This window comes from Galeopterus variegatus, unplaced genomic scaffold (assembly GCF_000696425.1).
Source record: "Galeopterus variegatus unplaced genomic scaffold, G_variegatus-3.0.2 Scaffold168, whole genome shotgun sequence".
Classification (NCBI taxonomy): Eukaryota; Metazoa; Chordata; class Mammalia; order Dermoptera; family Cynocephalidae; genus Galeopterus; species Galeopterus variegatus.
In genome coordinates, this window is record NW_007726279.1 from 307,917 (window position 1) to 328,957 (window position 21,041).

Consider the following 21,041-nt stretch of genomic DNA (forward strand, 5'->3'; position numbering starts at 1 on the left):
GTGTTGTCAGCACCACGCTCACCCAGTGAGCAAACCGGCCATCCCTATATGGGATCCGAACCCGTGGCCTTGGTGTTATAAGCACCACACTTTCCTGAGTGAGCCACAGGCCGGCCCCAGAGAAATTCTTTTTGATCTGAGTATTGGTTACACAGTTATACATTTGTCAAAACAGTGTATGCTTAAAATCTGGGTATTTCACTGTATGCAAATCCTACTTCAAATAAAAAATACCAAAGTATGGAGTAGGTTGATTAATGGATCACAGTACAATCTTAAAATTGAGCATTCCTTTTTTAGTAGTAAGTAAACCTTAGTTTATACTCAGTGTAATTTTATTTGATAGTTATTTTTTGTGGACCTAGCTCTGTGCCTAACTTGTGGGGAGTGCTGTAGGGGATTCAGAAGGAAGCTAATTTTTAAAGTGCCTACCCTATGGCAGGTAGTATGTTAGATGTCTTTAATATGTTACTTCATTTAAGTAAGCATCACATCCTTTGAGTAAGGAAATTGAAGCTTAGATTTGGTAGCTTTCCCAAGATTATAGCTAGGAATTGGTAGAGCTGGGGTTTTAAACTTAGACTGAACAATCGGATTCTTTTCAAAACTGTATTGATACAGAAAATGATTCTTGCCCTTGTGGGCCTTACTTAAAGTTTCCTTGAGGACGGAAAATTGACTCCCATAAAACAGGTGTTATCAGTATGACTGATAAATGCCAAGAGACTCACAAGAAGGCTGAGATCAGCCTGAGCTAGAGTGGTTGGAGAGGACTTCAACAAAGAGTCTTTGAAAGCAGGCAGAGCCTAGATAAAAGAAGGGGACTGAGTTTTCCAAAAAGCAAAAATGTGACCGGCAAAGCAGAGACTGAATGGGAATAGAGGGAGATGGTGACAGACAAGATCCAATAGAAGATGGAACGAAGGAAGTTGTTAAGTACCAACTGTCAGCTCAGCCAGATTCTACCAGGAAAACTATTGTTTAATACCCCAAATAACATGTGCAACAGGTGTTGTGATCCTCACTTACAGATGAAGAAACAGATTCAGAGAGGTATAGCAATTTATCCAAAGTCAGATTGCTAGAAAATTGTGGAGCAGAGATGAAAACCCAAGACTGTGGTTTTTGCACTGCACCACAACTATTGAATTATGGAGGGTTTTGAATCCCAGTTGAGAAGTTTGAACTGCATCCTGTAAACCTGTTCTTTCAAATATATTTTACCATGATGCCACAGTAAGAAATATGATTTACATCATGTCTCAATATTCACATGCACTTACCTGTACAAAACCAAAACAGAAGTTTCATGAAAAAATACTCTCACATGCTGTGTTTTATGTAAGTAGTAGAATATGTCCCATTCTGTTCTGTTACTTTTTTTAAAATGCTGATTTTGAATCACTAAATTGATTTCGTGGCTCACTAATACAGTTTGAAAATGACTTCTGTAGACAGTGAGAGAATCATTATGGGATTATGAAAAATGAGTTGATACCACAGTTTACCTGTGAAAATGTAGTGATGTTATGTCTATATTGTATGACTTTCATTTCATGTAACAATTTTAACACTTTGCCTTTCAGCTTACCAATAAAACTTTAAGCAACAGCAGTCAGTCTGAGTTAGAAAATCGACTCCATCAGCTGACAGAGACTCTCATCCAGAAGCAGACCATGCTGGAAAGTCTCAGCACAGAAAAGAACTCCCTTGTCTTCCAACTGGAGCGCCTCGAGCAGCAGATGAACTCTGTCTCTGGAAGTGGCAGTAATGGATCTTCTATCAATATGTCTGGAATAGACAATGGCGAAGGTAACCCCAAAAAAAGGAATCTCAAAAGAACATTTTATTCAAACATGATTTTGAAAAGTTACAAAGACCATTCTTATTTGAAAAGAAATTTCATCTAATGAAGGACCCGATGTGAAACCTGGGTCATGTGCTATTAGTATTATTATTAATGAACTGGATAATGGACTAATTAGTATCCCTCACTGGTTTTGGACATGGAGAAAGGGGGCCTGAGGATTGATGAACATATTGAAATGTGTTAGATATTTAATAAGATGATGCTGACAAGGCAAATAATTCAGTAGAGGAGCTTTCAGGAAACATGAAGCGAGAGTTGTTTTAATAATCTTCCAGTAAATAATTATGAGTATTAAAGCTAATATGTAATTCACGTAAGTATATCTGTGCTCTCTAATTTTAGTAAAGAAATCTATAGATTCCTAAAATACGTAATCAAAAACAATGTTATAAGCATCAACAGATCAAATTTTTAATTGTAGAACTTTATAGAGTCTATAGATAGTGATTCAGCAAATCTCTCTGTTCTTTGCCTTTACATTTTTTTTTTAAAATTTTTAAAGAGATACAGGATCCCAGGTGTGAGGATGGGATTATAATTTAAATAGGGTTGTCAAGGAAGACCTCATTGAAAAATGGTACTTTATTAAAGTCCCAGATGGGGTAAGGTGGTGAACTCTGAGGAGGCCTAGAGGAAAAGTGTTCTGGGCAGAGAGAAGTTCTGGTGCAAAGGCCCTGAGGCAGGCACATTCCTGGCATGTTTCAGAAACAGCAAGGAGGCCAGTGCAGCCAGAGCAGACTGAGTGAGGGGGAGAGTAGTGTAAGGTGAATTCGTAGAGTTTGGAGGAGGCTGTTTAGACCTGCATCAGGACTTTTACTATGAATAAGGTAGGAAACCATTGAAGGTTCTTGAGAGGGGTGACTGATCTGACTTGCATTTTAACAGGATGCCTCTGGCTGCTGTGTTGATAGTAGACTACAGAGAGCTGAGAACAGGGGTGGGGAGACCAGAGAGAGCGATTGCATTAATCCATATTGATGGTGATTTAGACCAGAATGGGATTGTGGAGGAGGACTGAGAATTTATTTTAAAGGTGAGCTGACAGAATTTGCTGGCAGATTGAGTATGGAGTTTGACAGAAAGAAAGGAGTGAAGGTTTTTCGCCAGGCAGATGGAGTTGTCATGTACTGAGACGGGGGAAATGGCAGGAAAAGCACATTGGCAGCAAGGGTAAGAAATTAGAATCATAGTGTTGGGCATGCTGGGTTCAAGGTGTCGATTTGACACCCAGATGGAAATGAATAGGCAATGGGATGGGTCTGGGGTTGGGGTGGTGAGTCAGGGCTAGAGGTACAAGTGTGGGAGCCCTCAGCTTTGTAGAAAGGCTGTCTGGCCTCACTCCTACCAGCACAGGAACAAAGCGTCCATTGATAGTGACTCTTGCCAACATGGTATTTGTAAACCCTTTTAATTTTTGCTGAAATTATTTTCTTAGTTTTTAAATTTTTATTTTAATAGATATGGAAGTTTAACATTTTATATAATCAGGTTTATCTGTCTTTATGGTTTCATCTACTTTGTGTGTACTTAGAAAATTGGCTTTGAGAATTTCTTCCACGTGTAATATAATGTATTTCCAAGTATAATTTTCTTAGAAAGTTGATTTTGGTGTCAGTACATTAATTTATTTTCTTATTTAAACAGGCACACGTCTGCGAAATGTTCCTGTTCTTTTTAATGACACAGAAACTAATTTGGCAGGAATGTATGGAAAAGTTCGCAAAGCTGCTAGCTCCATTGACCAGTTTAGGTAAGCAGTACCAGTGAGGAGGAGTAATGGACCATAAACTATTTTATAACATTTTCCAATGGTTTCCATCATAGTGAGTCCCATTAGGCAGAGCTGATACTTAAAGTGACACTTACATTATTCCTTTACTGATATTTCAGTGCCATGAAATTCCTTCAGGAGGTCTGCCAGTACCTATTTTTATTGAAGATAATTAATCCTGGCCATTTCTCCTCTTTCTATAATAACTCTATAAAAAACTCTCATTAAGTTTCATTGAGAAAGCCTGTATTCATGTAAAAGTATCCATTTGAATGTTTTGTCCGAGTAATTTATCATGTGATTAGAATAAAAGAAGCCACTATATATGACTGAACAGTACTCATTTTAATATATATTTCATATATATTACATAGTGTATTTATAATTTGTTTTGAGAGTTTACATGTAACTTTTTTATACTAGCAAACATCCTCCTTATCAAGAAAATGTTTTAACAATTTACATATAGCCTTGATTAAAGCTCATGTCTAAATAACCTACTACACCCTTTTTCCTTTTAGTGTTTATAATTAAGCATAGTTTTAATGAATTGTTTCATAATAGAGTAACTTTTCTTACCTTTTTGTGTCAGAATACAGTTGTGGTGTTAAAAATAAGGAGAATGATATATACTAAGATTCCTGAAGTTGCAAGACTATAGGATGCCATAGTCGTTATCTCCAAATTAAGCACATCTATTTGGACTATTCATTTAATTTTTAGAGAACCTGTTTGAAAAGGCATTGTGCTAATGGCAATGAAAGAAGCAGAAAGATATATTTACTTGTACACGTATCCATCTTGATAGGTAAAAAACATTGCAGAGAGGCATGAGTAATAAGGTCCAGACATCATATTGCTTCCACACTTATTTACTCAGGTGTTTACTTGAGTTTCCGTAACTTTGTACCTTTCAGTAGAAGCATGTATCTGTGCAAAAGCTTCCAGATTAACTATTTGCAGGTTAATGTCAACCAGAATCTTTTTTTTCTATTTATGTGGTTGATACCCACCTTATCTTTTATAACTTCTTTGTTCCTAAAAGAAAAATGATATAGAGAGGGACCAAGTCTGCCTCCTACAAGTGTGGCCATAGAATTAAGAGAAATATCTCATGCTAAAATATAACAGCAAAGTCCCAAATAATGATAAAATTATTTGTTTGCTACTATGACATTTCTGCATGCTCATTTCAAGTAATCATCTAACAAGTCTCTATAAAAATTATTCTTCTATGATGGTCACATAAATAGTTTAAATAAGTGAGATTTTTAAAAAAATCATTAGAATTCCACAGGAAGATTTGCTTTGAGTGTAACCCTTTTTTTCCTCTCCCTCCATCCCACCCCTGTTTGCATAGTATCCGTCTGGGAATTTTTCTCCGAAGATACCCCATAGCACGAGTTTTTGTAATTATATATATGGTAAGTAAACTTGTTTGGAAAAACAATGCTGCATTTGATTTTTAACCAGTTTGGGGAGGGGGTTGTCAATTTTATTGATATTTTAGCAATCAGTTTTGATAGAGGATAGATAGAACTCATTTTTGATAATTAAGATTTTTTTTCTTAAAGTAGTTTATAAGTTGACAGTTCGTTATGTCTAAAGTACAAATTGCTCAAAGGCTTTTCCTAAAAATAAAATTAACTTTAAGGCATTTTATAGTTACCTCCATTTTTAAGTGCCTCTAATGATAAAAATACAATACAAAACAGTTGATTTCATTTTTATCTTGATGTAAAGTTGCTTTAATTATTTTCATGTGTTTTACTTTATTTTTTAAAAGGTTGTCAAGGTTGATTTATTTTCTCCATATTTTTTAGCTCTAATAAAATGGCTACAGTAGTGTGGGGATGTCATTTCATGTGCCTAAAAAGCCCAGGAACCATTCTGAGTGGGTATGTCTAAAAGTAGTTGGGTTGAATTAAGATGGGCTGTTTTCTTGAGAAGAAATTAAAACCTACCTGAAAAGAAATTTCTCTGTGATCCACTAGAGGGAAGAGTTATTCTTTTAAATAAAAAGTTTTTAAGAAGGGAAGGATGGTAAGAACAACCAAAAAAATAAAAATAAAAATGAATGGCATCAGGAAGGATTCAGAATATGTCTCCACAGGAGTTGATTTCCCAGGTGTTTGAGATTATGGGTAACACACCATCTGTCAGCATGAGACATGATTTGTTGCAAGTGGTGAAGTAGGGAGTGTGGAATCTCATTATTTCAGTACTGCCATGAGTGAATTAGTGGAAATTTATCACTGTGGATTGTGTACTGGACCCTAAGCCAGCTTCTGAAACCTGACACGCTGTTCCTGTCAAGAATATTTTCCCATCTCCTCTTCACCAAATCTTGTATAAACTTTCTTTCAAAACACCAACCATACTCTGTTCTAAAAAGCCTTGCCAACCAACTTCATGTACAAGGGTACTTCAAAGAGTTCATGGAAAGATTTCTGTAATCTTTTAATTCTGTTTTTCCATGAACTTTTTGATGTGCTCTCATATATCTAGCAATTTTAACCATGCCATCCACTCTATTACAATCACCTGATTGGTTATTTATGCACATATGTGCATCAACATGTTTAAGTTGAGGACTTTACTCCTCTCAGTTGAGAAGTCTGTAAGGTGTACTAAGTATTTACTACCCTCTATTTGCACTTAGCTTGTTTGTTTGTTCATTTGTTCCTTCATTATCCAGTTAACATGTACTGAGCTCCTATAATATTTCAGACCCGGCATATCCTATAAGGACAAATAACACATAGTTTCTGCCATCAGTGCACTACACTGTGGATCTTTGGTAAGGACTGATTTATTGGCTAATCCATAAATTGTTTTTTCTTTCCTTAGGCTTTGCTTCACCTGTGGGTCATGATTGTTCTGTTGACATATACACCAGAAATGCACCATGATCAACCATATGGCAAATGAACTGAGCCCAATTGTTTCGATGATGGTTCTTTTTCTAGACTTGGGATCTGCAAAAAGGCCATGACCTAAACTTCCTGAGAATGGTGTACGAGGTTATTTTATCACTACAGGCTTTTAACTTTTTAAGTTATTATACAAGTACTCTGTTACCTAAATCTTCCTCTTAGTTCCTTCAGATGGTAAGAGTTTCTAAAACAGACAGTAATTTAATCAGCTCGGCTCTGCTTTTTCTGTGTTCAGTGTTCCTAATATATATATATAGAGAGAGAGAGAGAGAGACAGAGAAAAAGAGAGAGAGATACTGGGGTTGTTTACCTCTGTACAGACCATCCTGTATTTTAGGTGATAATGATTATGGGTTATAATCAGGGAAACTAATTGTATTTAGTGAGAAAAATAAAAAGTTTTCTTTTTTGATAATTCAGTCTGCTTTTATATTTTCATATATTTAATTTTGCAAATAGAGATTTACTTTTTACATGTTAAAAGCCTAATTGGTGTAAATCTTTTTATAATACATAAATAAAATTTACTGTGCAGTTTTCTTTTTTTAAATAATTGTTTTTCATCCCTATCAAATAAGACCTTTCCAGATGGACTTTAGTGAGTAGAGCCAGAAATCAGCAGCTGAAGACACCTGTAAGTGATTCTTAGTGGTTCACCACTGCTCCCAGTGTGTGCTCTTCTAGTCTGCCCTCCATCCCCCAAGCTGTCTTCCTTTGATTCTTACTCACTCATTCATTGTCTTCTTCCTCCTCATTTCCTTTCCTCCAGCCTGTACTTTGGGTTTCCAGTTCATGACATCTACAACCCCTGCTTTTGTAGCATTTTGGAATAAAATCTGTTTTAGCAATCTTTGCATTTTAAAACACTCTAGTGCAGAGATAGTTATTCTTTGAAGAGACATTTTCTTTGGTTTAAGTCTAATGTCTGTTTTAACTTTCTTTTTCATCTACCCGTCTGAATAGTTAAGTTTTGTCACCTGGGTACTGATGGTCTCTCTTCATATGTAATTAATATAGGTGGATCTTGGGCTGTGCAAGGGTGTAGTCCTTTCTGTCGGGGGAATGTCTTTGAAGCATTGGTGCTAACTGAAAACCTGACCAGAGTTTTTATTCTTAATGATATCTCTACCATGACTTTAACTGGCATATAAGCCCTATAAATCCTTTAAAAGTTTTGGTACACTATTAGATGTGTGTATTTCTTATTTTTCATTAGAAAATGAAATTTTAAAGGTAATCTTAGGTGTGTTTGGGCATTTGTTCAACTTGGCATGAGTGAAAAAGGTGGAAAGTTGCACATCATATAAACATAGATATTAAGGGGCTGGGGATAGAGACACCTTACTAAATCTGTATAGGATTTATGTTGCAGTTCTTATTCAGATATGATAGCCCATCAGAGCTTGAGCTGTGGAGTCTTACTAACAGTCTTGATAATATATTTTAAAGAGTTTTTCCTGTCTTCTAATTTGGAAATATTTCTGGGAAATTATTAAAACCAGGTTTCTTAAAATGGAAAACAGCACGTGCTTCATCATCATGTATTGCCAGACTTTCCATCTGTGTGTATGTCCTCCTGGCTTTCATTGGGATGTCTAAATCTTTTGTTCAGTCCTTACACATTCTTGGCTTTGGAAATAGCTTGACAGTGTGTTTCTGGGATTATTTTTCTTTGCATTTCAGTTTTAGTATTCTTGACTACTAACAAACTGTTTGGGAAATTTTAAAAAGTGCTACCATTCACTTATCCTCAGATAACAAAACCTTCTTGACCTAATTAAAGGAGTTACAGGAGAGCTGAATTTTTTTTCCTTCTCAATCCAATGTATTTATTTAAAGACATTTTAAATAAATATATATGTACAGTTGTTCCTCAGTATCTGTAGGGGATTGGTTCCAGGACCTCACTCTGATACCAAAATCCTCAGATACTCCAGTCCCTGGTATAAAATGGTGTAGTATTTGCATGTAACCTATGCACATTCTCCTATATACTTTAAATCATCTGTAGATTATTTACAATACCTAATACAGTGTAAATAGTTGTTATAGTTTTCAGAGAATCTATACATATTTAGTACCACTCAGTCTTCTTTCAGATACTTCAGTCTGAGGTTGGTTGAATCCATGGATGCAGAACCCACAGATACAGAAGGCCCCCTGTGTATATGTGTGTGTGTATATTATATATATACACACACATACATATATATACATACATATATTACTAGAGCTTTTGTACTGCTTTGTATTTATAGGTGTCAATTGGGAAATAAGATTATACAATCTCTCTTTCTCTAGATTTTGTGCTTACTGAAAACTACCATTTCTATTGCTATGGAACAAAAACCTCAAAGGAAAAGCATGGATTTTGTTAAAATACAGTGGAAATAGGCTTACCCTGTTAGTTCTATAGATGAGGGAATAGACTGCCTGGGGCTGGGCAGTCCAGCCTTATTTTAAGAAGGCTTATATCCAGTTCATCCTGTAGGAGGGGTGGGGAAACTACTCGAATATGCCTCATTGGGCTGAGTGTTGGAAAAGGCCAGTATGGGCTTCTTGATCTGGGTGGAAGTAGAAGGAAAGAACTGGTAAAGCCAGAGAGGATAGTCAAGGACTAACGGCCTGAGGAACTTTGGGCTGTGATTGTCCAGAAGAAAGAAGTGACTGAGAAAGATGTCTTTGTGGCTACTCTGCACACATTGAGACTAGTACAGGTGTGCATCCCTAAATCCAAAAATCTAAAATCTTAAATGCTCCGAAATCTGAAACTTTTTGAGGGCCGACATGATGCTCAAAAGAAATGTTCAAGGGCCGGCCCGGTGGCGCACTGCTACAGTGCGCCACTTGGGAAGCGCGGCGGCGCTCCCGCCGAGGGTTCGGATCCCACATACAGACCGGTTCCCACTCACTGGCTGAGCGAGGTGCGGGTGCAGCACCGAAGTTTGCGATCCCGTTGCCGGTCCCCGGTCCGGTACGGGCGTGACACTGAGGGTTGCGATCCGTTGCCGGACACGAAAAAAAAAAAAAAAAGTAATGTTCATTGGAGCATTTGGGATTCCAGATTTTCGGATTAGAGATACTCAGCCAGTATGTGTTCTGCAAATGTTCCAAGATCCCAAAAATCTGAAATCCAAAACACTTCTGGTCACAAGCATCTCAAAAGGGATACTCAACATGTATTCTTGGGCCGAGCCCGTGGCGCACTCAGGAGAGTGCGGTGCTGGGAGCGCAGCAGCACTCCCGCCGCAGGTTCGAATCCTATATAGGGATGGCCGGTGCGCTCACTGGCTGAGCACGGTGCGGCCGGTCTCAAAAAAGGACAAAAAAAAAAAAACAAAACATGTATTCTTTCCTGAGTGAGAAAAACATAGATTAAATGATTCTGAACTTCCACACTTCTAATCTGTGATCTTTCCAGATACAGACTCAAAACATATAAACACCTCAAAGTAAGTGAAACTCTTTTGTAAGAACACTTGAGCATCAAGTGTATTAAATAAAGAAGCCTTATTTATGGAAGATGTTTCAAGGAAAAAAGGTAATAAAGTTATTTTAAACCATTATAAACTAATAATCTTTTTTGTTGTATTTATTTTTTACTCTTTTATCTTAACATTTACTTGTACGTGTTTCTAAAGTAATAATATGAATTACAGTAGTAACTGTGATTACAAAGTAATTAGAATTATGGGTACCCTGTGTACTGGCCACTTCTAGGAACTGGGAGTGGAGTGGTGAACAGAGTCTCTGCCCACATGGAGCAGGCAAACTATATATAAACATAACATGTCACTTAGTGTTGTTGTGGGGGAGATCGCACAGATCCAAGACCGTCGTCAGTGTTGCAGTATTACAGCTCTTTATTTGGTGTTACAGCTCTTTGTTCAGTGTTACAGCACCTTTTTGCTTGCAAGCAAGGAGAGCACTGGGGAGTGAAGACTCCTAGACCAGTGTCTCCCTGAACAAAAGAAAGAGGCAGTCTTTATAGCCAAAATTCCCACCCTAACTTTCCCCAAGTTCCCATTCAGGTCCTCATATGTAAATGAGGGATGCAGCCCTGCTAATTCATATTGGCTGATTATGGGACACAGTCCATTGGTCAGCTCTGGAGCCTAATTTGCATCCAGACCATAGGGCAGTGGGGGAGATTGTTGTTGTCTCCTATTAACACATGGATACAGGCGGGTGCAGGAAGCAGGCAAGCTAAATTGCAGGAGCCAGAGTCAAGCATAAAATGCTCAGGGTTCTCTGCAACAGTGTTAAATGCTATGAAAAAAAAAATAGGGCAAGGGTGTAGTATGGGATGGTGAGGGAATGGAGGTAGCCAGGGAAGTCCTGTCTGCAGAGGTAGCACCTGTTCAGGGCCTGAATAAAGTGGTGGGCCACACAAAACGTGGTGTGGGCTTTCTAGGCAGTTCAATAAGTGCACAGTCTCTGAAGGGAAGCACACGTGGTGGGTTTGAGGACTAGAACAGCAAGGAGGCCAGTGTGGCCAGAACAGAGCAAGCAGAGGGGAGAAGGAAGGGGTGTGGAGCCAGTCCTGTAGGGACTTCTAGTCCAAGGTAAGGACTTTGGATTAAAAATCCCTTTTTTTTTCTGCTCAGTACTGAACCACCTGCCCCTGAACCACCACCTTCCTTAAACAGGGAAAACCTTTAAAAATCTATATTTTTGGAAAGTACAAACTACAGTTGTTCCACATGCAAATTCTGGATAGTAATAATTCATTTTGTTGAGGTGAAGACAGGCTGTACCTGAGGAGATTTTTTTTGTGTGTAGTAACTAATAATACGAAATCAATGAATTTGTACATTTCCCCCATAACTTCTTGGTCTCCACATTCACAGTCAGCTCCTCATCTTTGTTCAAGTCAAGTACAGACAGAAAAATGAAATCCAAGAGTAGAGCCCTTCATATCTGCAGGCAAACATCCATTCTTTGACTAGCCAACCTTAGCGTGACTCACTGCGTGGCTTTGCTGCTGTCATACAAGCAGAGCTCATAAACTCAAATGTCCTTGGAATTTTCTGATCCCTTGAGGGGAAAGACATTGCAGCAAACCTTTGAACAACATCGGTTTGAACTGCATGGGTCCACTTATATGTGGATTTTTTTCAGTAAATATAGTAGGTGGAACCTGCATATATGGAGGGCTGATCCCACATATACAGAGGGCCAACTTTTCTTACATGTGGGTTCCTCAGGGCTGCTGGTTATATGTGGTTTTCAATTGCGCCAACCCTGCATTGCTCAAGGGTGAACTGTTTTGTTGTTGTTGTTGTTTTTAGCTACTGTTGTATCCCCAGTGCCTAGAAGTGGGTAGAACACTGCCTAGACACTGGCTAGAACAATGCCTGGGACATAATTGGCCTGTGATTGGTGTTCATTGAACTTCATTGACTGAATCAGGCAAAGTGCTAAAGTCATGCACGATTCCTCTGGAGTTTCTTAGACTTTCACACAGCATCTTACCCCATTCATCCAGCTCATCTGTTTTCTAAAACTATAGCAAAGAAGAGAAACTTTAACTGGCCAGGTGCATTGATAGTAGTTTGGACTTGTACTAGGCAGCTTGGCAAGGCTTCCCCAAAGGGGGAAAAGCCATAAGAATTTAAAATACAAAAGCAAAAGTTGACCCAAAGATACTGCTGGTCACAGATGTTCATAATTGTCTCAGTCTGTTCGGGCTGCCATAACAAAATACCATAGTCTGGGTGGCTTATGAACAACAGAAATTTATATCTCACAGTTCTGGAGGTTGCAAAGTCCAAGACAAAGGTGCTAGCAGATGCAGTGTCTGCTGAGTGCCTGCCTTTGTCCCCCCGAAGCTCATGTTGAAATCTGATCCCCAATGTGGCAGTGTTGGGAGGTATTTGGGTCATGGGCGCAGATCCCTCATTAATAGACTTAATGCTCTGGGGAAGGGTGGGTAGTGAGAAGTCACTCACTAACCCCCCTCCCCAAACTGGTTATTAAAAGGAGCCTGGAACCTCCCCTCCCCTCTCTCTTGCTTCCCCTCTCACTATGTGGTCTGCTTGCACCTGCTGCCTGCCCTGCCATGAGTAGAGGCAGTGTGAGGCCCACACCAGAATGGACAGCCCACAGCTATCTCAGAATCATGAACCAAATAAGCCCTTTTTCTTTACAAGTTACTCAGTGTCGGGTATTCTGCTGTAGCAACACAAAAACAGACTAATACAGCCATCTTCTTATTGTAATCTCACGTAGCAGAAGGGCTGAGGGAGCTCTCTGGGGCCTCTTGTAAGGGCACTTATCCCATTCATAAGGGCTCCTCATGACTAATTACCTCCCAGAGGCCCCACCTCCAAATGCCCTCACATCAGGGATTAGGTTTCAACACATGAATTTTGGGGGGACACATTCAGACCATAACAGTAGCAAAGACCTTTAATCATCAGAGAGAAAGTACAGTTAAGCATAATGGTGTCTTCCAAAAGACAGGCAAGGGTACACTGCAGTAGAGAAGAATTCTGAAAGCAACAACATATTTATATCCAACTTTTGAAAGTTTTGCAAAGTGACACCTAGATATAATGAGGTTCTTTCCTAATGTCAAATTAAGTTTTCTCTCTACCCACTGTACCTCTGCTCTTTAGCTGCTTAGCTTCTTGTCTTGCAGCACTGGTTAAACCAAGTTTACATAAAGTAATAAAGTCTACCCATGTAAACTTGTCAACTGTTAGCAATTTGCTTTAACTCACAAACATGGTTTAAGTCAATTAAATCCAAGAAATTAATTAAAACCTTAAATATAATCAGGGCTAGAACATGCATTCCCAACGGGGGCCGATATCACCAAGGGGGTGAGAAGTTGGTTCTTACTGTTTTCGTGTATAAAGCAGATACACATACAGTACATAACAGTATATCTATGGTATTAAGATGTTATGGGAGGTGGTAATAATGGAGAAAAAAGGTTGAGAAACACTGGCTAGAATGATAAGGCAGAGACTAGTTCCTGCCTTCATGGAGACTACATACTAATAAAAGAAACTGGTTGTTAAAGCCTTGCATGGTCTGGCCCTCACCACCTCATGAGCTTCCAGCCACTCTCCACATCTTATTCTACACTCCAGTCTCTTACCCACGGTACTACCGTTTTACTGTTCCAGTTATTCACTGCCTCTGCCTGTGGGAAAATTTTACATCCCGTCCCTCGGATGTCAGCCTTGGCCATATGACCCGACTTGCTTTGACTGGTGAAATAATAGTGGTAGAGACGTGTGTCATTCCTAAGCAGAAGCTTTAGGAGTCATCTGTGGTTTTATCACCTAACTTGTTCCTCCTCCACGATTCCAGCATGTCCTAGGTAGGAGCTGTTCCTTCAGCCTGAGTCCTGGAATGAAGAAGACATGGGTGAACATGTAGCTTAAATAAAAAGTAAATCTTTGCTATTGTGGACCCCTGAGATTTGGGAGGTTGTTACTGCAGCATAGCCTGGCAATAGCTTACTCATGTATCCACCAAGGCACCATGCTTTCTCTCTGCCTCCAGACCTCCCCTCTGCTTGGGACACTTCCGTCTCCTCCTGGTGTCAACTTAGATGCCACTTTCTCTGTGAAATTAGAACTCCCTTCCTCCCCTTCCCGCAGAAAAAGAAAAAGACAAACAAACAAACAAAAAAACAGCTTGGTATTACTAGTAGTCAGAATGATGGCCCTTGAGAGATGTCCGTGTCCTAATCCCCAGAACCTATGAATATGTTACCCTACAAGGCAAAAGGGATGTTGCAGATATGGTTAAGAGTCATAAGAGAGGAAGATTATCCTGAATTATCCAGCTGTGTCAATTAAATCACAGGGTCCTCGTATTAGTCCATTTTGTGTTGCTATAACAGAATACCTGAAACTGGGTGATTTATAAAGAAAATGAAATTTATTGCTTACAGTTTCTGAGGCTGGGAAGTCCAAAGTCCATCTGGTGGAAGTGACAGTGAAGCAGAGGTCTCATATTGCAAGATGGTGGAAGCAAAGAAAGCAGAGACAGATGCTCCTCTTCCTTTAAAGCCCTCAGAACCACGCCCCTGACCTCCATTTTTAATCCATTCATTACTGCAGGGTCCTACAATCCAATCACCTCTTCAAGGCTCCACCTTTCAATTACTATAATAGGATTTCCCAACCTCTTAACAATCACAGTGGAGGTTAAGCTTCCAATAAATAAAACTTGGGGACACAATTCAAGCTTCAGTGAGTTTTGGGGGGACATAATTCAATCCACTGCAGTTCTTAAAAAATGGACAAGAGAAGCAGAAGAGTCAGAGAAGCTGGGGCAGTGGAAGCAGAGGTTGGAGCAATGCAATTGCTGGTTTTGAAGGTGGAGGAAGGGCCATGAGCCAAAGAATGCAGGTGGCCCCTAGAAGGAAAAGGCATGGAAACAGTCGCCCCTAGGAGCCTCCACAAAGAAATGCAACCCTGCCAAGACCTTGATTTTAGCTCACTGAGATGCATTTCAGACTTCTGACCTCCAGAACTGTGAGAGAATAAATTTATAATGCTGTAAGCCACTAAGTTTGTGGTAATTTGTTACAGCAGCAATAGAATACTGATGCAGTGTCCTTGCCTGGTCATGAACTCCCACAGCACACTTGATCCCTGGTCATAATACTGAGGCTTCGCTGGGCTGTCTCTTCACTTTCCATCTATCCCACTAGACTCCGAGCTGGTTACCTCTATCATTACAGCTGCATCTCCAGAACCTAGAACAGTGCAAGGCACTTAGTAAGTTCTCAGTGCAGGTTTGTGTAATGAACAAGCAGTTTTTAAAACCAGAACTAAATGAGGAACTCTGATGTGTGACAAAAAGGGAAGTATAAACTTAAAGTTGAATGCTCCTGTTTTCTGGTTTCATGACTTAACTAGCTGTGGTGCTGGGCAAGTTACTTAACATTTCCAATCCTCGATTTCCTTAAAAACGAAGAAAATGTCTCACCATCACAAAGAATTTCCCCACAGGTAAAAAGAGCATTTTATAAGTTGTAAAGTGTATTAAAATGTTGTTATTATGTTTTTTAATGTTAGTTTTATCGAGTGGTATGTTTTCTTTAAAGTTGGGTGAGACTGAGAAAGTGAAAAATGGCCCTGCTGGCAACCAGTCAACCATATTCCCAACAGAACATAAACAATGCTCAGAACAAGATATTAACAAGGCCACTCTTGTGAGCACAAAAATTACTAACACCCGCCTTCTTCTGACAAGCAGTGCTCCTTTCTAAGCAACTGCTGCTTTACCAGTCTGACTCAAGCCCCGTATTAACCCTCCTTCTAGATAACAACTATTGAGATACTCAGTCACCAGATTGCCCCTGCTTCTTGACAGCATCCAAGCCAGAACTGGCCCAGGTTCCTTAATCTCCCTCACAATCATCCAGCACAAGCCCAAACCCTGTAAGAAGTCCCTGTCATCGCCCCTTCCTAAGATGCTCCTGAGGACACATTCTTGCTGCAGCAAGCTTGATAAACCTAACTTTGGGAGTTTGTGTTTTGTTTTTATTATTTGTTTGTTTGTTTTGGCTACAGGTTTGATCTTTGGTCAGTTGGCTCTGACAGAAGCTTTTCATATTCAATTCTGTAATTTTACAGACAAGCAAACAGGTCCAAAGACCCATCAAGGTCCTCCAGTTAGTAATAAATATGAGATCAAGCATATCTTTTGTTTGTTTTCATATAACCATGGATTTGGACTATTTGGTCACTGCACACATCAGTTTACCTAGTCTGTCTGGCACAGAGTCTTCTATTTCTCATCTTGGTGAGGCCCTTCCAGCTTTTAGTCATTGGAGAAAATCTGCCATAATTTTTCAAATAACGCTTAGTTCTGGGACAAAGCCAGATACATTCTGATGAGAGTTAATTGTTCTTTATCAGTGTGAGAGGAAGCAGGTGTGTGTTCCCTGCTGACATATGATTTATTTCTTTAAGCTCTAGGAACAGACACTCCGTCAGCCACCCAAGCAGCAGGAAATTGCCTTTCTGCAGAAGGTAAACAAGAGGGTTTGCTTTATTTTTAGCCATAAAATTGGACTTAAAAATCATTTTAAATCACTTGGGTTTTTTTTTTCTGATTATTAGAGTAATATTCCTTAATTGTGGAAAATACAGAAAAGTATAAAGAAGAAAATATCATTCATTCATAGACCCACCACTCTGAACTGTCTTCACGTTTTGGCCTGTTTCCTTCTAGTCTTTTTTCTTCCAATTGTGTGTGTATATATATGTAGGAAGGTCTGGAAGTAGAGGAAGAGCAGCTTTTAGTTGAAGTCATACTATATATACAATTTTTATTTTTAATCCTATTTTAAAATTACATAATATGTGAATACATGCTTATAAAAATTCCAAACAACACCATATGCAGAGCAAAAAGTTCTAGTGCCCATCAGCACCACCCCTTTCCCATTTCCCAGCAATAGGTACTGTTACATTAGGAAGAAATGGGATACATACGTGTGGTGCTTTGGTGTTCAGTCATAAATACTCACTAAATAAATGTTTAGTGGTGGGTAGGGTAGGCGTGGCAGTTGTTGAGTGGAATCTTCCCACTCCCTTTGTGGTGAACAGATCCTAAGCTGACCTCCAGTGATCTCTCGACTCCTGGTGCCATGCCTTTGTGTGATTCCCTCCTTGTGAGTGCAGGTGGGACCTGTGACTTTTGTCTAGCCAATTGAGTATGGCAAATGTGAGGGGATGTCATTCCTTTTATTTGGTTACATTATATGGCAAAGGTGATAGGATATCAGCCTCATGATTATGTTACATTATATAAGATTCCATACCAGCAGACTGGATTCTTCTTGTTGGCTTGAGGAAGTGAGCAGCCATGTTGTGGGAGCCCATGTGCCCAGGGATCATGGCCTGTATCTGGGACCTTATGGCAGCCTCCAACTGACAGCCAGCAAAAAGCCAGGGCCCTCAGTAATACACCTGCAAGGAAATTAAATCTGCCAACAATCTGAGTGAGCTTGCAAGCGGATTCTTCCCCAGTTGAGCCCCCAGATGAGACCATGGGCCTGGCTGATTTCTTGATTGAAGTCTGGTAAGACCCAGAACAGAGGACCCTACTAAACTGTACCCAGACTCCTGACCCCCAGAAATTGCGGGATAACAAATGTGTGTTGTTTTAAGTACAGCTGCTGAACTTGTGGTAATTTGGAATGCAGTGATAGGAAACTAATACACCTTTTCTATTCATTTTCATACTATAGTGATCAGGACTCCTTGGGTGCAAGCAGCAGATTCCCAACTCAAACTGGTATAAGCAAAAAGGAAATCCACAGGTTTGCCTAACTTCAGACATGTTTAAACCTAGCTGTTTAAACACTGTAAACTGGTATCTTTCTCCTTTTCTTAGCTCTCCTTTCTTCTGTGTCAGCTTGATTCACAGGCAGCTACTCCCCAAAGATGACCACACCACTCTGGCTATTTCACATCCTATTAGCTTAACAGCCTCAGTGGAAAAAGAGTACTCCCTTTCCCCAACAAGTCCTGCAGAAGCTCTGGGGTTGGTATCCATTGCTCTGGTTGGACTAACTTAAGACATGTGCCCAGCAGTCCCTGGGGACAGATAGATGTGGTTCATATGGATACACCCAAACCTCATGAACTGAAAGAGGGAGGGGTGAGGGCCAAAAGAAAATAATGGAGCTGCTAGTTGAAGAAGGTAGGATGGAAGCTGAATGGCAAGAGCAACGGCCACCTGGTAGGGATACACATCCAAATGTATATGCAACTTCATATTCTGCTTTGATGACATAATAGTTTATAGCAATATTGTAGTAAATACCTCCCATACAACTTTCCACAATGTTTATGAAAATAAACATTAAGGACCGGCCCAGTGGTGCACTGGATAGTGCGCCGCTTGGGAAGCATGGTGGCGCTCCCGCCTGAGGGTTCGGATCCCACATACGGACCGGTTCCCGCTCACTGGCTGAGCGAGGCGCGGGAAGCAACACCGAGGGTTGCGATCCCGTTGCCGGTCCCCGGTCCAGTCCGGGGGCAACACTGAGGGTTGCGATCCGTTGCCGGACACGGAAAAAGACAAAGACAAAAAAAAAAAAAAGAAAAAAAAAAAAGAAATGATATAACTAGTAGCATATTGTAGTCACACTTGCCAGTGAACATTTCCAGGGTGGATGGCAAGGTTGCAAGCAGTGAAGTAAAATAAACATTAAAAACTCTAAACTTACAGAAAAGTTGATAACAATGAATACCCACTCATATGCCCTTCACTTAGATTCCTTCATTGTTAACATTTTGCCCCATCTGTTCTCTCTCTTTTTTTTCATGAATGATTTAAGGGAAATTGCAGATCTCATGTCATTTCATCCCAGAATATTTTAGCTTTTCTTCTAAGAAGAAAAGTAGTCGCCTATATCACAGCAATACCATTAGCATATCCAAGAAATTTAACATTGTACAATGATATTACATCATATATGGTTCAAAGTAAAATTTTACCAACAGTCCAAAAAATGTTCTTTGTAAACTGTTTTTACATTTTTTTCTGACCCAGTATCCAATCTGAGATTGCATTGCATTATCATATCTTTCCCTTCTCCTTTCATCTAGACCAGCCCTCCACCTTTTTTTGGTCCTTCATATGCTGATGTTTTGAAGAGTGCAGGACAATTACCTTGTAGAAGCACCCACAATACGAATATGTCTGTTTCCTTGTGATTAGATTCAGGTCCTACATTTTCGGGAAGAATACGGTAACAGGTGATGTCAGGTCACTACGTCACTTCAGGAGGCATATAAATAATGTCAGTGATGCTGAGTTTGACCAGTTGATTAAAATGGTTTCTACCAGCTCTCTCCATCATAAAGGTGTATTTTTCCCTTTGTTGTTAATAAATGTTTTGTAGAGTGATATCTGAAGACCTTGCAAATTTCCTATAAACTTTCAGTGGTTTTAGAATGCATTGGCAATCTTTGCCTGAATTATTATATTAGTAGTTGAAAAATGATGATTTTCTTTTCTTTTTTTTTTTTTTATGACCGGTAAGGGGATCTTAACCCCAGACCTTGGTGGTGTCAGCACCACACTCACCCAGTGAGCTAACTGGCCATCCCTCTATAGGGACCAGAACCCGTGGCCTTGGTGTTGTCAGCACCGCACTCTCCCGAGTGAGCCACGGGCCAGCCCCAGAAAAATGATGATTTTCTAAATCCTATCCATCATACCTTCTACCACTGTTAGCTGGCCTTTCTTATTCCCTCTGTCCCCCCTTTTTAATACTATCACTATGTACTTCAAGATTTTTTAAATTCGACATGCTAAAATCCATTATCATCATTATTCTTATTGATATTTAAATTGTCCCTGATCTGGCCAGTGGGAACCCCTTCAAGCTGTCTCTTGACCTGTCCCCACTAGTTTTGGAGCACTTCTTTGGCTTTCTTGCATACCAAAATGTTCCAGGGTAATCTGCTACTTCCCTGCCCCGGACCTGGAATCAGCCATTTCTGCAAAAAGCCCCCTGATTTCTTTTAGTAGAGAATGGTATTTAGAAACCAAGAGCTCGCCATTAGGACCTTCCATACAATTTCTTAAGTTGCTAATCACCGTTTAAAATTCCTTCATAATATTCTCATTAAGTGGTGGGACTACAACTTCACTGTTACATTAGGGTATCTTGGAGAGAGAGACTCTCACCATTCAAAATAACACTGTGATAAAAAGTCATGTACAGGGCTGGCCAGTTAACTCAGTTGATTAGATCATGGAGTTCTAACACCAAGGTCAAGGGTTAGGATCCCTGTCCTGGCCATTCACCTACAATAAAAAAAAATTGTACGCATAGGCTGGCTGGTTAGAGCAGTGATGCTGATAACACCAAGGTCTGGGGTTCAATTCCTGTGCCAGCCAGCCAAAAAAAAAAGTTGTGTGCATAAATCTTTTTTTTCTTTTTTCAACTGAGAACGAGTACCTTAGGATACATCCTAGAGTAGAATCACTGGGTTAAAGGGTAGAGTCACTTTTCAGACTCTCTTTGTAAATTACCTAATTGCCCTCCAGAAGAATTGTGCCAATTTACCCCCACCAGAAGTGACTCAGATTCTTAGTGCACACTCACCAGCAGTATTCGAATAAAAAAAGGGCAGCTCTGCAAATCCAGTAGAGAGCATGGTATCACATTGGTTTAATTCTTTTTTCTTTTTTTTTTTTTTTGGCGATTGACTGGTATAGGGATCTGAACCCTTGACCTTGGTGTTATCAGCACCAAGTGAGCTGACTGGCCAGCCCTCATTGGTTTAATATTCATGTCTTTGATTACTGGTCAGGTTGAATATAGTCCAGTAGAATGTTGTTTGTCTTTATTGTCTGAATATGTTTTATAAAATTAGGCCATTTTAACCGGAAGACTCAGCAAAAGGGGAACTAAGTGAATACCATTGACGTTCTTATAATGTATAGATAATGTGTACAGCATGATCCA

General features: G+C 39.6%; 1 protein-coding gene across 2 annotated transcripts in view; it reads left to right on the top strand.

The window, feature by feature from the left end:
- GOLGA5 (golgin A5) overlaps nt 1–7,127 on the top strand; it is a 42,607-nt gene extending 35,480 nt beyond the window's left edge. For both annotated transcript variants that reach the window (XM_008594891.1, XM_008594898.1), the window contains exons 10-13: nt 1,587–1,812; nt 3,515–3,620; nt 5,002–5,065; nt 6,492–7,127. In XM_008594891.1, coding sequence (XP_008593113.1) covers nt 1,587–1,812; nt 3,515–3,620; nt 5,002–5,065; nt 6,492–6,572 — 477 coding nt within the window. In that variant the 3' untranslated portion in view covers nt 6,573–7,127. The remainder of the gene's footprint in view (nt 1–1,586; nt 1,813–3,514; nt 3,621–5,001; nt 5,066–6,491) is intronic.
- Nucleotides 7,128–21,041: the final 13,914 nt, after the last annotated feature.